Genomic DNA, 14,992 nt, shown 5'->3' on the forward strand with positions numbered 1-14,992 from the left:
AAACAATCGAGATTCAGTCGGCGGTTTCACCATGATGATGGCCTGCTGGTTCATGATAGCCTGCTGCTGCTGGGCCAAAACATCCTGCTGGGCATCTGGAGGAGAAGAGGAGGAGAGACACAGTCAACGGGATCGAGGGATATAAATGATTTCTGATGAGTTTGTTCTCTCATGTGTCTCCTCACAGTTGATACGCACCAGGTGTTACAGGTGCCACTGCAGCAACAGGAGGCGTCATCACGCCTCCCACAGGAAGGACTCTCACAGCTGTGGACCCACAAACACACACACACACATCAAAACACTGTCTGATTTTAAGTATGTTTGTTTTATTAAACGTGCTAATGATGTAGAGAGTTATTGAGGTTCTTCCAGTGTGTCTAAGGCTCTGTCCAAATTAAGTGCACTGAATCTGCTATCTGCTGTTTTTATGTGAGTACCTGAATTTAATGTAACATGAAGAGAAAGCTGTCAACAATTTACAGCAACTGATTACATTTGAGAAGCTGGAACCAGCAAATGTTTGACAATATTGCTTGAAAAACAACTGTTATGTTGAAGCGATTATCAAAATATTTGTCAGTAGGCCCGCAATTTTTTTTTTTGATGAAGGTAAAATGTGTGAAAAAACAGCAAATATAATCAAGTACAGTGGTGCTGCACCAATCTGCAAATCTCAATCTCCAAATGTAAGAACACATTTGATCAGTTCACACCTCAACAAATGTCACATCATCACATTCATTTTTGTTTTTTTTTGCTGTGAAAATGAAAACTGAGATGCAATAAAGATAATTTTCATTAATCGTGAATCATATCGCATTCGTGGTGTGACTTTTTTCAGGTGACTTATAGAATAATCGACTGATCATGAACAAATATTACAAGCGCGAGACAAAATGATGTGATGTACTTGTACTTTTGAATGAGTGAACAAGGAGTGAGTTTTGATTTACCTCCAGGTGGAGGTGGGGGGCCGGATGACCGTCCTTCCTGTTGCCACCCCCCTCCAACTCCCCCAGCCCCCTTCATCCTGCTGGACAGTGCTGCAGCTGATTCTACTTCCTGTGAGGACAGACAGACAGGCAAGACAAACAAAAGTAGCCCATTTTTTTTATAATCAATTCTATCGGCAATGGGACACAGGAAACCCTGATACAGATAATCATGAAAATGCTGAATATCGGTCCTGATAATCAATCTATCTCTTACAGCAACATAATATAGAGATATTGTATTTACCCATACTGTGAAGAAACTAAGCATTAACAATAAAGATTGGGATTATGCTGCAAGAGTGGTTTTTATAAGTTTCTGTGGATGTTTCGTCCAGTTCTGACATGACTGGTGGGAACCCACTGCTAACCTCTTAAGGAGAAAACTATAAACTGATGTGAGTATTCCTTTGATCAGTGCGTCTGAAAGGGAGACACACAGAATGATGAAACATATTCATATCGTTTTTGTAATCTGAGCACTTTTGGACTGTCGGATCAGAGGGATCCCGCTCTAACGTGTGCAGCCGATCCATCAGAAATCAGCCACTGACCCATAAATCCACAGGAGTGTGTGTGTGTTTGTGGGCCATGTCTCATTAAATAGTAAGCCCTTCATTTGCCAGAGTGTCAGTTCCTCGTAAGCAGATCCCCGCGTTGCCTGGGTGGGAAATCACCGTGGCGATCTAGTGGCTGTGACAGTTACAGTAACTGGGTAACGTAATAGGTTGCTGGGAGAGGTCTGTAGAACACATCTGATACATGCTAATCCCTGTCAGCCACATCCGATAGCACGGCTAACATTCACCACATCGGTGTCCCAGCTGAAGACTGATAGATCCAACATGGCCAGCATTCACTGCACCATTGCCCCGGCTAGATACGTTAGACTTTAACCCAATCAACCATCATCAGATTTTACCGCGACTGTATTTTTCATGAGCGGAAAAGAAAGCTCTAAGTCAAACAGAGCTCATGACAAACACCACACCTCGGCCATCTGCTACGTGCAGTGTACAACAATTTCAACACTTTCTACTGCTTGTTGTTACATGTGCAAGTAGCAAACCAGGTTTTTACTTCATGTTCTATTACAGTTGCCCCCTCAAATGTATGCTGAAGTCCTGGATTACAGATAAAGCACCTTATTATAAATAATAGCTGCAACAACAACGTGTACCTTTACGATTTAGGTTTTCTCTTCAGTTCAGAAGGACAAACTTTCCTTATTTCCTGTACACTGCGCTAAAAAAGGCCTAAAGTCTGATTTCCAGGAGATTGGCCTGAACCAAATGTTTCTGAGATGTGTGGGAACTGCTACAGTTTATCTATACTGTTCATGTGTTTAAAATGTAAAATTGTGACTTTTATTCAATGAATGAATGACAAGAATGATCCAGCTGTATTATCAGCATTTAGCTCGTTTTTTTAAAATATTAATTTAAGCCCATGTTTTAACAAATACACTCGTTATGATGTGGGCTCACTCCGTGGTAACACAGAAATAGAGCTGTACAGTGGCTGACAGCTAATGGTTGACAGAGGAATCTCCTCTCAAGGGGTCAAGAGTGTCAGTCTGAGTGAATTATGTAACTTACTCCAGTTCCGTCAGACAGGACAGGGTCAAACAGGCTGTCGAGATAACGATCCATCCCTCTCTGAGGCTCGAAGTCTGTGAGAGGAGAGGAGAGGAGAGGAGAGGAGAGGAGAGGAGAGGAGAGGAGAGGACTTTATTGTATACTGTTTTAAAAGTGTGTCTGTGAGCATTCATATTCATTTGCTTATATGAGTACCTTGTCCATCAGAGCCAGGTATGGCTGAAGACATGACGTCATTATTCATGTCAAACCCACCACCTAACAGGCTTCTGTAAAACAAAAGAGAACAAGAATTCAAATAACTCCAGCATCTTTATCAGCACTTAAACTTGCAGTAGTGGAAGGAACACCCAGAGCCTTAACTTTAGTCAAAGTACATCAGTTTTATTAGAAAATTTGGATGGTGGCGTAACAACAAGGCTGCCTAGAAAGAGAAAACTGTTTAACCACTTTTAATCACTGTTCACTTCCTGTTTCAACTGCTAAAAACCGGGTAATTTAAGAGGCTGTACAGACATTTTGTTGCTGTCTTTATGTCAACAAAATCAATTTTTTTCTAGCATTGAGCAAAAGTACTTAGTTACTTCCTACCACTTGAACCTTGACAGTAACAATCTTATCTTTTTGTATGTGTGTGTGTGTATGTGTGTGTGTCTCACATGCTGGCATTGGGCCGCACTCTGGTTGGTTCCTGTGCAGAGATGATGAAGTAGCTGCTGTGTTTAGGGAAGTCAGCAGGAAGCTCCAGGTCTGACATGAGATCCAGAACATAGTCTGAGCCCTCCAGCTCAACCCACTGAGCCGGCTCCTTCAGCAGCACTGACCAGCCTCGACGGCCTTCCACCACGCCCCTACACACACACACACACACACATACACACAAACAGATTTTTTTTTTCTCCTTTTTCCCTGCAGTCCAAGCGACACACAGTATTTTCATGTTGATGTTTTACAGTAAGATAATACCTGTGTTGTAAGATGTCTTTGGCCATTTCTTCTCCTGTTGTCCAGGAGTGTAGAGGACAGAGGAATGACGTACCTGAACGAGAAAGTACATGAAAATAGCTTCTGAGATACAGCAATTACACAACAAAACCTGCAGTTGTAAAACGACACGCTGTGTTTTTTTCATCTTAAAATGCATTTAGAACCATTTCAATCAGATTACGAAATAATTCCCCAACTGTATCACTATAACAAGGTTGCAAACAACCTCCACTGTCTGTGTATGAAGATTTACGCAGACACCAGCATCAACAAACACACACAAACACAGCCGGTGAACCAGAGAGAGTATCAGGTGTTGTCTAATCCTTGGCAGACTTGCCAAAAGGCCAGAGGACAGATTAGCTGGATGAGAGGAGGAAATGAGAGAGAGACAGATAACTCTGTTGTGCTGAAGAGTGCACACACTGACTGGGCTCAGGTAAAAAAACACACACAAAAAAAACAGAAAGTTGGGGTTGGGTCAATGAGAGGGAGTAAAAGTCATAGGTAGTCAAAAATAGGCTTCAAACAGGTACAGGTGTTCTGTGTTTTCTTCATATGTTAGCAATGTGTAGAGTGCAACACAAATATATTCAGGGTAAGGACACAACAATTCTTTAGACAATCAATATGGTTATCTCTCTGTTGCAGGAATATAGGAGGTCACAGTTAATCTTGAGAAATAATATCTCTCTAAAAAGAAATGCATGGCAAAAGTGGCAGCATAAAATTCTTTGAATAGTTACCACAGATGCAGATATCGGTGCGGTGCTCGCTCAAGGGCACCTGAAGCATAACTCTGGCATTTGTAAAACTAGGCACTATTTAATTTTCCACTTTAAAATGATCATCTCAGATCAAAACTCATGTGTTGAAACACCAGAATCACATGCAAACAAAGTGACCAACAGAGGCAGCAGTGGACCATTAAGTCCCATGTTCTGTGAGGTAAAATCTGCAAGGTAAAATTGTTGTTTTTTTCAATGGAGTCTGGTGGCTTTGGAGAGAGACATGTAAAAGCTGTTTCTGGATAAACAAAAAGGATCTTGTTGGGCCTTTAACAAAAAAAAGGTCTATCTCTGTAACAACCTGAGCCTGTCAGTGGCATAAAGACATTCTTTTAGTAGACATACTTTGACAGAAAATTATTATGTTGCAGCAGGTTTTAAAACACCCTTAAACTATAGATGCTGAGTAAAGAAATATTTTGCAAGCAGTTCTAAATAATAATTTAAAATCCCCTCCTTGACCATTTAACAACATGTGCTGTGTGTGTGTGTGTGTGTGTGTGTTCTCACCATCAAAGCAGTGTATGTGGAGAACAGTGTGTGCTCTCTTGCGATTGGCAGTCCACTCTAGCAGACAGGGTGGATACGTTCGGACATACTCCGGCCCGACATTCAGCCGCTGCAGAGCTTGAAGCAGACGGTGCTGACATACACAGTCGTAGCCCTCCGGCCCATAGTCTGACACAAACCTATAACAACAAGCACAATAAAGAGGTCGCAAGAACTGAAATCACGCACACAGCTCACACAGGAAAAGCAGGTGATACAGATAGTGTTCAAATAAATATAGAGGTGCTGCTTTTCTTTGTAGAGTAATGTTTATATTTACTGTGTTGCTTACTTTAACAAGTACTTGGTCAGCCTCTGAGAGGGCAGGAAGGCAGACAGACAGGAGGAGAGCAGGAGCCAACCACGCTCTGAGTTCAAAATGTTCGGATTCCTCCACGCCTGACGGAGAAGAAGAGAATATGAAAGTAAAGAGATTAAAATGACCAATAACGGTGAAAGATTCTGTCTTATTTGGGCACTGGGTGGAAAAAAAACAAACTCACCTGATTGGCTACCTGAGCCAGAATCTCATCACGTAGGCTAGGATTGGCAAGTCCTCTCTGGATGATGTAGTTCCCAAACAAATTCTCCTGAGCCCCATTTAAGTTGGGGTCACCCATAAATCTTAGTATCTATCAGGAGCAGAGACATTGCCAACAGAGAGCTTCTTAGTTGCAGCTTTTCACGTAATGCTTCTGCATACTACAAAATCTACAAAATGTTTGCATATCCAGTAAGCAGTGGACACTTGCACATGATGTATAACAGGAATGAGAGCAAACTTAAGGCTTGTATTTTACCCGAAGGCTCTTGAAAATTGTACTGCTACAGATTAGAGGTTTTAACCATGAAAACATGATGGTAAAACATAGAAAAGCCTTTTTAAAACAAAAAAAGGAGATTTTTTTTTTTTTGCATCTGTCTGAGATATTTCCCAGCATAACACTGGAAGCTGGAGTTTCCCAGCAGCATGTAAACACAACAGTACCAGAATGAAAACGTTCACAGCTCCTCGTTTTAGCTCCTCATCCATTCGAATAAGAGAATTTTCTAGCGGGGCTGTCAGCATCCCAAACAGTGGCTCCTACAAAACACAAAACACACGCACACACACACACACACAAACACACACACACACACACAAACACACTCAGAATTTAATATAAACAGTGACTGTTTACGTAGTTAGAGCCACACAGCAACACTGTCCCGGGAAGACACAGAGGATAACTTATGTTTTATTCATGTGTCACATGTTGACTCTGTGTTCCTCTGTGTTCCTCTGTTTGTGTGTGTGTGTGTGTGTTTGTGTGTGTGTGTTTACCCTAAATATGGCTCGGATGTAGTGTGTCATGAGGTAGTTGTTGATATCCAGGGGCAGGGTCAGCTGGGGGTCAACCAGAACCTTTGGAGCCTGAACCACCGCCAAACAGTCAGAATGGAGCTCTTCACCACCTGCACACACACACACACACACACACACACACACACACACACACACACACAAAGCACAGGCCATGTGTCATCACAGACATATGACAGTAAATATTGTTGAACTCATCTGTTAATGGAAGTTTATTTATAGCGGCAACTGACTGCAGATCAGTGTGTTGTATTTGTGTGTATAAGGGTGTGTGTGCGTGTGTGTGTGCGCGCACCTGAGGCTGCCTGAAGCAAGGCTGCCAGCTCAGCAGGGATAGGCAGCGTTGTCACATTCACCACTTCTCTGTTGATGCGATCCTGCACACATACACACTTATATTACACACTAATGCTACATCTTCATCTTTTTCCCTGCACTGTGTCTCTCCCTGATCTCTCAGACACTTTCACTTTATTTCATCCTTCACTCACCTCCTCTGCCTTCCTTGCAGGCTCCACTACTGTCTGACAGAAAGACAACAGTATCAAACTTCACACATTTGCTCATTTTTTATTCATTTTTACAAACAGATGTCCCCAGAATTTTCCCTCCGTTCCACACAGACACAAACACGGCGTGCATACCCTCATGTAACGCTGGCGGTTGACGATGAGCAGCACGGTGGAGCGGAACCTGATGAGGTACTTCCTCCTCAGAACAAACTTCTCTCTGTTTTGGAAAAGATGGATTATTCAGATGCAGTTAGAGAGCAGAGAAAAAAGGTGGAAACAGTTCAGTCTGACATCTGACTGTAACGTCAATGGCCGTAATTAGAACAGACAGCACCACTGGTGTAGCAGGATGTGTCCTTGTCTCACTTATAGAGTCAGTTACAGTTTCAGTGCATGATGGGTAATTTCTCTAAATTCATTAATGCGTGACCAACGATCTCTGGAATATCATTACAGTTTCTGGATGGCTGACCTTGATTTTATAGCCATTTTTAGTGTCCTCATTAAGCCGGTAAGCGAATTTTAAAACATTCAAATAAAATGTTAATTTGCATCACGTCTGCAGCTTCTGGGAGACTTGCAGTGAGTGAGAAATCCATCACCTTTGATGGATGAGCACGGCTTGACTCCTCTGGCCTTGTCTCCTCACATCAAGGACGAAAGAAGTAGACTGTCTGTGATAAGCTTTGACCCATTTGGCTCCATGTAACCAAACACTAAATCGCCAAGCTGAGGACTGAAACTCCAGACTTAAGCAGGACAGTGTGCTGCCATTAGCAAAAGCTGAACCTCAGTCACAACAAAAATGTCTCATTTTTCCTGTTTTTTTCTATATTCTTTTTTTTTTCTTTTCTGTGCATTAATTATCAAACACCCTGCTAAGAGAAGTCCTTCTTTAGCTGAGTTGCTGAAGGCATCCTTTAATTTCATTTGGCTTTACTTAAATGAGTCATTTAAGTATATTTATGAGCCAGGTGATCATTACCTGGCCACGTAGCCTCTGGCGCGAGCTTCAAACATGACCATACGCCGCTTGAACTTGATGAAGTTCTTTCGAACAAAACACATGCGGGTGTATCTCTGCAGTGTCATGGCGGCGATGTTCAGCACACGGTCACGCTTCCCCTCCAATAGCTGATACAGATCCTCTTTCAGGAAAATCTAACACACACACAGCAACACAAGCCTAAATTAAACAGTATTTATTTCTTACAGGTGACTCATTTGGCCTTATATTGTTCAAGTGTGTGTTACTGGGTGAGCTCACCTTACTGACTCCCAGCTGATACGAGCCGTTCTTGACTGGACCAAGTTTGTGGAGCATGATGACACAGTTTTCTCCATCTGCAGGTGGAAGATCCTTCAGGCAAAGCAGGGATTTATACCTGTGCACACAAACACAAATGTAAAATGACAATCAACCACGAATTCTGAGGTAAATGTCAACAAGAATCAGTGAAGCTGCAACATGCGTCTTAACTCTGTGACATTTGGCTGAGGACATGCGAGACCCGGTGTGAGTCTAATTGGGATTCTGGGTATTCTGAATTTCGGTAGTATTTGCTTGTATTTAGTAGTTTGGGTGTGAATCTAATTGGCTGTGAATGACTCTAAAACTGTTTATCTGTAATGCTGTAAGTCAGACTATTTTGGCAGCCAGTGGCCAGAGATGCTGCGAGATCAAGTGGTTTCAGCTGGTTACCTACTGCAGGAGCTGGCATGTGCCAGATGGCTGTTTCAGCATGGCGTGTGAATTGTGCTCTCGTCAGAGAAAGCCAATAATTCAGGCAAGTTTTGACAAGCTGAATGTGGTGAGTGGTGGAGGGAGCAGAAACAATTATTTTTAGGGAAGGAAGCTGATTTTGGCTGCAAGAAATAAATCTATTACAAGAAAAGTGTTACAGCCTGAAATGCCCATATTAGAGGACTCTATTAGAATTCTGAGGGATATTTCTGTAATGGAGACATTTACCTTTTCTGACAATACATCAGTGCCAGTGCGCCTGGCTATTTTATTTGACATTTTACTTAACTACTTACTTTTTTTTACATTCTTTGATATAGCAAGATTTTCTTAACTATTCCTTAATTGTTGTCAGGTCCAAAATGATTGCTGTGTTTATCTCTGTGCATGAGTTCTGACAGTTGGTTCAAACTTCTGACAAGGGCAGATGATTCCAACAACAGTGGTGTTTTACCATGAATGCAGTGGTGGGTGGGTGGGGGGATGTAATGCCACATTTAATGGCTGAATGATTCACAATAACACCTTTAAATATGTTTTCACAGAGGGACGAGAGAGTCTTGAGAGTGTACATTTCTCTCAAAAGATGCTTAATGTGAAGATCTCTAAGTCACCAACCTTGATAGGAAGCTGTGAAAGTGAAATCTGATTGGATAACCCTCCTTCCTGATATGAATGGTCTCCATGATACCAGAGTAATGTAGCTGAGTGTTGACCAGCTCCATGTCAAACACTCCTGGCTCCTACACACACACACACACACACACACACACAAATGCATACACACAATAAGGTTTAACACATGAGCTTTACACATATCAGTTAAAATGCTCCACTGCAAACCTGCACACATCAACCCAACTTGGAAATATACCTTATGATGGTTTGGCTTGATGCATCGCACAAAATAAGGGTTACACCTGTCACAGATAGATGAGAACGTATGGATGGATAAATGAATGTATGAGTTGATGAATACTCAGGATATGACTGCTCAACTATTCAACTGAAACTAAGGAAAAACAACTTTCTCACATGACTTTTCCAGCTTTTGATTTTAGTATTGTTTCTTATATGAGGCTCCTTTTTCAACTTTTTCAATGTTGTTTTTTGCTAACAGCAAAACAACAAATTATCCGTGCATTTATATGGAACTAAGCTTTAGGAGCACCTTAACTGGAAAAAACAAAATAAGGTCAATCTTAAAAGTGCCCCGTCGTAATTTTGCTTTCACACGAAGGTTTGACTCATATACATTCACAAAAAAGCCTAGGTTGCATTTTGGTGAGAGTTTCACTTTAAAAGTAAAAGTAATCTCCCCAAGATAAATGGCCCCAACAAAAGACAATGGGGACTTGTTCGGTCTTTAGAACAGATCTCATGTTAGTCTAATTGAAAAATGAACTGATCAGAGTTTAGGCACAAGGCCGGATTATGTATCAATCTTTGACTCATTCCCTGGTCCCCACATCACGCACATGTGGGGATAGAGACACTCTTAGTCACTCTTTATGTCTTTCAAACACCTACCCATTGATGATGAGTCACATCGAATCAGTGTGACTCATTATCATTTTGAGTCAACACTGACAGGTTCAATGCCACTAAAGTAAAATATACATGTCTGCTTTTTCAGGAGAAAAGCAAACATTTAATGGGTGATAATGGGGAAGGGCAATTATAATAACATCACAACTAAACTTTGACCTTTCTCTACTGATCTAATAAAGGTGTGTCAGAGGTCTCCACCTTGTTATTATGGCTAAACACTATTTCATTCAAACCTTTCCATCTTCTCCACCAGCTCCTGCAGACTGCTCTGGAACTTTGCGCTGACTGTGTTGGCCTGATAACGACGAGCCGTGCTGCTGCGCCGCACATTAGACCGCTGCTGAGACGCCGACTCTGAGTGCTTCAGGAAGAGGCTGGATACAATCTGTATAAACACACAGGCGCACACACACACACACACCACAGAGGACGAAGAGTTAAAAGTGTGAAAAGTCAGTCTGTCCTGTCGTATAATAGCTGGGTGATATTTGTAGCAGGCAAGTGTAGTGAATACATAATGGTTGCATTTAGCTCTACTTCAACTTAATATCAACTGAAAACGTGTTCCTGACTCAAAACAATAATTACTCTAAATGGGCACTTAACTGGAAAGTTAAAAGCAGAAGTCATAACATATAATTGTGCTGTGCCAAAGCACTGCAATACAAGATGATGAGTGACAATCATGATATTTAATTGTTATTGTAGGAATACTGCAAGTGTCAGAACAAAAGAGGGAGAAAAAATGTCAAAAGAAAAACGTGTATTCGCAAATCTCACCCTGTTCTTGCTCTGGATGAAGAGGTCTAAAACATCCTGGCGGACCGCGTCGAAGTTCTTGTCTAAGAATTTGTGCACCTGCGGCACAAAACATCAGAAAAGTGTTCAACAGTTTAGATTCAGAGTCAAAAGCAGACAAACAGAGGTATAAAATCCCTGTGCACATTAATCCAAGAGGGGGAAATGTAGCAGCATTAATCAACTGTAGAGGGAATATGACAAACAAAAAAGATTTATTTCGGGGGATGTTGTGTGAGAGAAATAAAAGGAGGTATATCCGGCGAGAATCAATCAGAACAAAAAGTAGAAATACCAAAGGCTTTATTATTTTGCTATCATTCAAAGAACAACAACATCTTACTAGCAGCAGTATTGGAGATTGTGTGGGCACCTGAATGCTGATCATTCCCACCTCCTCTGGTCACATAGGAAGATCAACATATTTGATGTTGTATGTCTTACCTTTAGAGACCTTTTAGGTTATGAATTCCCGAGGGACAGATTGTACAAAGATTCAGTAACAGGAGAGACAGACAGAGAGAGGGAAATATTTGAAATGCAGACAGAAAGACAGACAGAAAAGAAAGAAAGAAAGAAAGAAAGAAAGAAAGAAAGAAAGAAAGAAAGAAAGGAAGGAAGGTACCTGATATGTGACCTTCCCAGCGTAGTGTTTCAGGGTGAACTCCGGCAGTGGCATCTTTGGCCTGGCATACAACGGGTCGTTTCCATGGTGATAGTGGCACTTCTGAAGGAAGGTGTGGTCTGTTGCCTAGCGATGATTGGAGACGGTTAACCATAGAAACGACATCCTCACAGCACCAACACACATGTTGCCAATGTGTCTTCAGCAGACGGCCTCAGCACTCCAGTAACACCGTGTTCATATTTCACTCTGAGCGACGACTCTTAATACGTTTATCTCAACATGAGCTTCTTACATGAGGAGCCCCGGGAATAATGATAACAGCAGGCTGGCAATTAAGTGAGCATGTGGGATGGTTCTGTATTGATCAGAGCCGACTATAATACTCTCCAGTGTCCTGGTATATGAGGAATCCAATACGTGGGATCGTTTTTTATTTCAAAACCAAGTTATGGACTATTGGAATCATCAGTTATTCTCAACTGTTTTTGCTTTTTTCACAATACGCCTAAATAATTTAAGACTTCAGATGTTTCTTGCAATCTAATCTAACTTTTTCTAATGAAAAAACACTCACCACAGGAGTCGGTATCATTTGATTTGTGCATTTAAATAACAGTTTTTTTTTTTATGAAGTAAGGAATTATTAATGCTCTTTGCTTTAATTAAGTGCTGTTTGCATCAATTAAAATTAAGAGTTTAGTTAAGCAGGTGTGGACGTACCTGAGGGAAACCGCACTGGTCGTCCAGTATGCGCAGTATCCCATGAGGCTTAGCGGCGATGAGGTCAAGACAGGCCTGGTTGTGGCTGAAGGGCTGCTGCTGCCACTGGATCTGCTCCCGCATGTACTCCTCCTACACACACAGCAAAAAAGTTCATCAGGTCGCTGCATGTAAAAACTCCTCTAACTCCAGTGTTGGTTGTTTGCAGTTTTCATTTCAGCTGGAGTATTGTTGTGTCCACAGGAGTGTAAGAATTAAAGACCTTGTTGTAGGTTTGCTGTGAGAGTCAAGTTACAAATAAGATCTTCATCTTCATTCATTCATCCATCTTCATATCAACACTTTCAAGTCTTTCTTTGCTATTTAAATGTAATATTTAATGGATATTCCAGTATTATTAAACCCATCTTTCCAAATGTCATAAATTATTCTATTTTAACCTAACCAGAGTTGGCGATTGTTGGAAGAACTAACAGTCAAGATGAGTTTCACATTGTTTCTGTTGTACATTTTTGATGATAAAATTACTGTTTGTGTTACAGTGACATGGCAGCTGTTTCTAGTTAAACAAAAAGGATCTTTACTCTTTAACAAAAATGTCCCTCTGTCATGATTTTGGGTTTGAGGTTCAGTTTCCTGTTTGATTTTGTCTAACCTTTGTCATTGCCCTCTTTTGTTTTTTGGGTTGAGCTTTGTTGATAAAGTTCGCTTTTTGTTAGTTCCACCTGCATTTTGTTTTGCAATAGAGCACTTTGTTCCGAAACATCACAAAGAGCTTTTCTGTGGTAAAAAAATAAGCACTTTTAGTGAAGGAACTTTGATGGTTGAAGTTCACCACAAGGATTACGTTGTGTATGTAAACATAGGGCAATGTTTTTTAAAAGGCTAGAAACACAATTTAAATGTTAAAAACGTGTTTATATAGCCAAGAAAAAAATCAATGTAATGTAGAAAACTGGCTTTACTTAACTGTATATAAAAACACATAGTGAGGATACATTAAATGTAATCATTATTCCAGTTTTAACTCCGTTAACTCATGTCTTTTGAGATGCAAATCCATCCTCGGTGTGAAAATCTGAAGTATTTTATAGTTTCCCTGACCTGCTCCTCCTGGAAGATGACCCTGTTAAAGAAGAACTGCAAAGTTTCATTGGCGTAGTTGATGCACAGCTGCTCAAAACTGTTCACCTGTAGCTCCTGGAGGGTAAAGAGAGAAAACATATGGAGAGTGGGGGTGTTAGCAAACACCGCTCAGTCGCATCAGCGCTGTAACATTACTGAGCGAGATCAATCTTCAGCTTGACCTCAAATCCATATATGTCCAATATGGAGATGGAGAGGGCTTCGTTGCGAGGGTAGACCCGCCCGTTGATGCGCTCTGTCAGCCAACTAAACAGCAGCGAGTACAGGATCTTGGCAACGGCATCTCTATGAAAAACACACAATAAGGTTTCTATGGAAACAGAAAACCCGGTTCCTATGGAAACAGAGGACATCTGAAAAATCGCTCCCCCAGCCCTGACATCCTTTGTCCTCACATGCCTCTACCAAACATTGGAAGAGAATATCAAAGACTCTTCACTCCCTCTCAGTAGTCTCCTGGTATGATTTTAGAGTTGGGGGGAGGGAAATGAGGACATTAAAAAGCCTCCAACAAGACTGTCAGATCAGTATCTTATTTCAGGTTGTTCCAGAAGTGGGCGCGTAGTATTTAATTTAACAGATACTATATTCAGACTTTGATTCACTAACTCACTCACCTGGCATCCACAGCACTCTCCACTGTGAGCGGAGTAAAGATCTTCTCCCTTCCTGTATCCTGGAGGGTCAAACACATCTGTTATCTAACAACTTCTTTTTTAATCATGACAGTATAATCCTTATATCTTATGTCTGTGTGTGAGGGTGTGATTGTTTATACGAAGAGTGTTCTGCTCACTGTCATTTTGAAGGTGACAGACTTTTGCAGACCTTCTGGTGAGACCTGTAGCAGCTCAGCTACAACCCTAATCTCCTGCGCGCTAACCACCGACGCAACCTCCTGACCCTCAGCCTGCAGGGACACAGAGACATTCATTATCACCATCATCTATCAACATCATCATTATCATTCAGCCGTGAAAGGAAATGCATTTATGTAGCCTATTTGTGTGTGTGTGTGTATGAGTGACCTGGTGCGGCTGGAAGTAGACGTTGCCCAGATGAAGGACAGAGGACAGCAGTCTGTAGATGCCGTTTTGCTCCTCCGGAGTGAAACACAAGATGTCCATGGCGTTCAGCAGACGCCTGAAGTCCTCCCCATCATCCTTCCCCTCGATAGTACAATCCCCTCCCTGCAATCACGCACACACACATCACACCACACACACCCATACAACGTTATCAACAGCAACAAACATACCCTCGGCCTGTGTAATCACAGCTCTAATTAAAGAGCAAATTATCAGCCGCTGAAAGTTGTGTTTTTGCCGACCTCAAAGACTTCAACTTCTCACCTTCATGCAGTGATGTAGACAGTTTACAGGTCAGGGCATGTCAGTATGCTGTGACATCACTGCTGGTTGTGGCTACTGGTGTAACAACAGCAGATTCAACAGATACTGCTTTCTAAATGGCAATGTCGACACACTTACATGTTCGTAATGACAATACTTAGGGCCCAGACACACCAAAGTGAGACCAAAGAACTACTGGTAACAAAGGCTGACTGTTGCGTGAACTCAATGCAAAGATTTCCACCAACTAACTTGTTCTGT

The 14,992-nt window shown here is 41.6% G+C and overlaps 1 protein-coding gene across 3 annotated transcripts in view; it reads right to left on the minus strand.

The window, feature by feature from the left end:
- myo15ab (myosin XVAb) overlaps positions 1-14,992 on the minus strand; it is a 49,863-nt gene that overhangs the window by 16,482 nt on the left and 18,389 nt on the right. For all 3 annotated transcript variants that reach the window (XM_037115077.1, XM_037115069.1, XM_037115062.1), the window contains 28 exons: positions 14,408-14,569; positions 14,176-14,289; positions 13,997-14,055; positions 13,541-13,664; positions 13,338-13,433; positions 12,234-12,365; positions 11,511-11,636; positions 10,868-10,945; positions 10,321-10,472; positions 9,411-9,456; positions 9,155-9,279; positions 8,060-8,177; positions 7,778-7,953; positions 6,925-7,009; positions 6,772-6,804; positions 6,576-6,657; positions 6,242-6,372; positions 5,906-6,001; positions 5,421-5,549; positions 5,210-5,316; positions 4,879-5,057; positions 3,560-3,632; positions 3,253-3,444; positions 2,789-2,862; positions 2,594-2,667; positions 957-1,065; positions 199-267; positions 31-95 (listed from right to left, as the gene is read on the minus strand). In XM_037115077.1, the coding sequence (XP_036970972.1) occupies positions 31-95; positions 199-267; positions 957-1,065; positions 2,594-2,667; positions 2,789-2,862; positions 3,253-3,444; positions 3,560-3,632; positions 4,879-5,057; positions 5,210-5,316; positions 5,421-5,549; positions 5,906-6,001; positions 6,242-6,372; positions 6,576-6,657; positions 6,772-6,804; positions 6,925-7,009; positions 7,778-7,953; positions 8,060-8,177; positions 9,155-9,279; positions 9,411-9,456; positions 10,321-10,472; positions 10,868-10,945; positions 11,511-11,636; positions 12,234-12,365; positions 13,338-13,433; positions 13,541-13,664; positions 13,997-14,055; positions 14,176-14,289; positions 14,408-14,569 (3,006 nt within the window). The remainder of the gene's footprint in view (positions 1-30; positions 96-198; positions 268-956; positions 1,066-2,593; positions 2,668-2,788; positions 2,863-3,252; positions 3,445-3,559; positions 3,633-4,878; positions 5,058-5,209; positions 5,317-5,420; positions 5,550-5,905; positions 6,002-6,241; positions 6,373-6,575; positions 6,658-6,771; positions 6,805-6,924; positions 7,010-7,777; positions 7,954-8,059; positions 8,178-9,154; positions 9,280-9,410; positions 9,457-10,320; positions 10,473-10,867; positions 10,946-11,510; positions 11,637-12,233; positions 12,366-13,337; positions 13,434-13,540; positions 13,665-13,996; positions 14,056-14,175; positions 14,290-14,407; positions 14,570-14,992) is intronic.

This window comes from Acanthopagrus latus, chromosome 1 (assembly GCF_904848185.1).
Source record: "Acanthopagrus latus isolate v.2019 chromosome 1, fAcaLat1.1, whole genome shotgun sequence".
In the NCBI taxonomy this organism is placed as follows: domain Eukaryota; kingdom Metazoa; phylum Chordata; class Actinopteri; order Spariformes; family Sparidae; genus Acanthopagrus; species Acanthopagrus latus.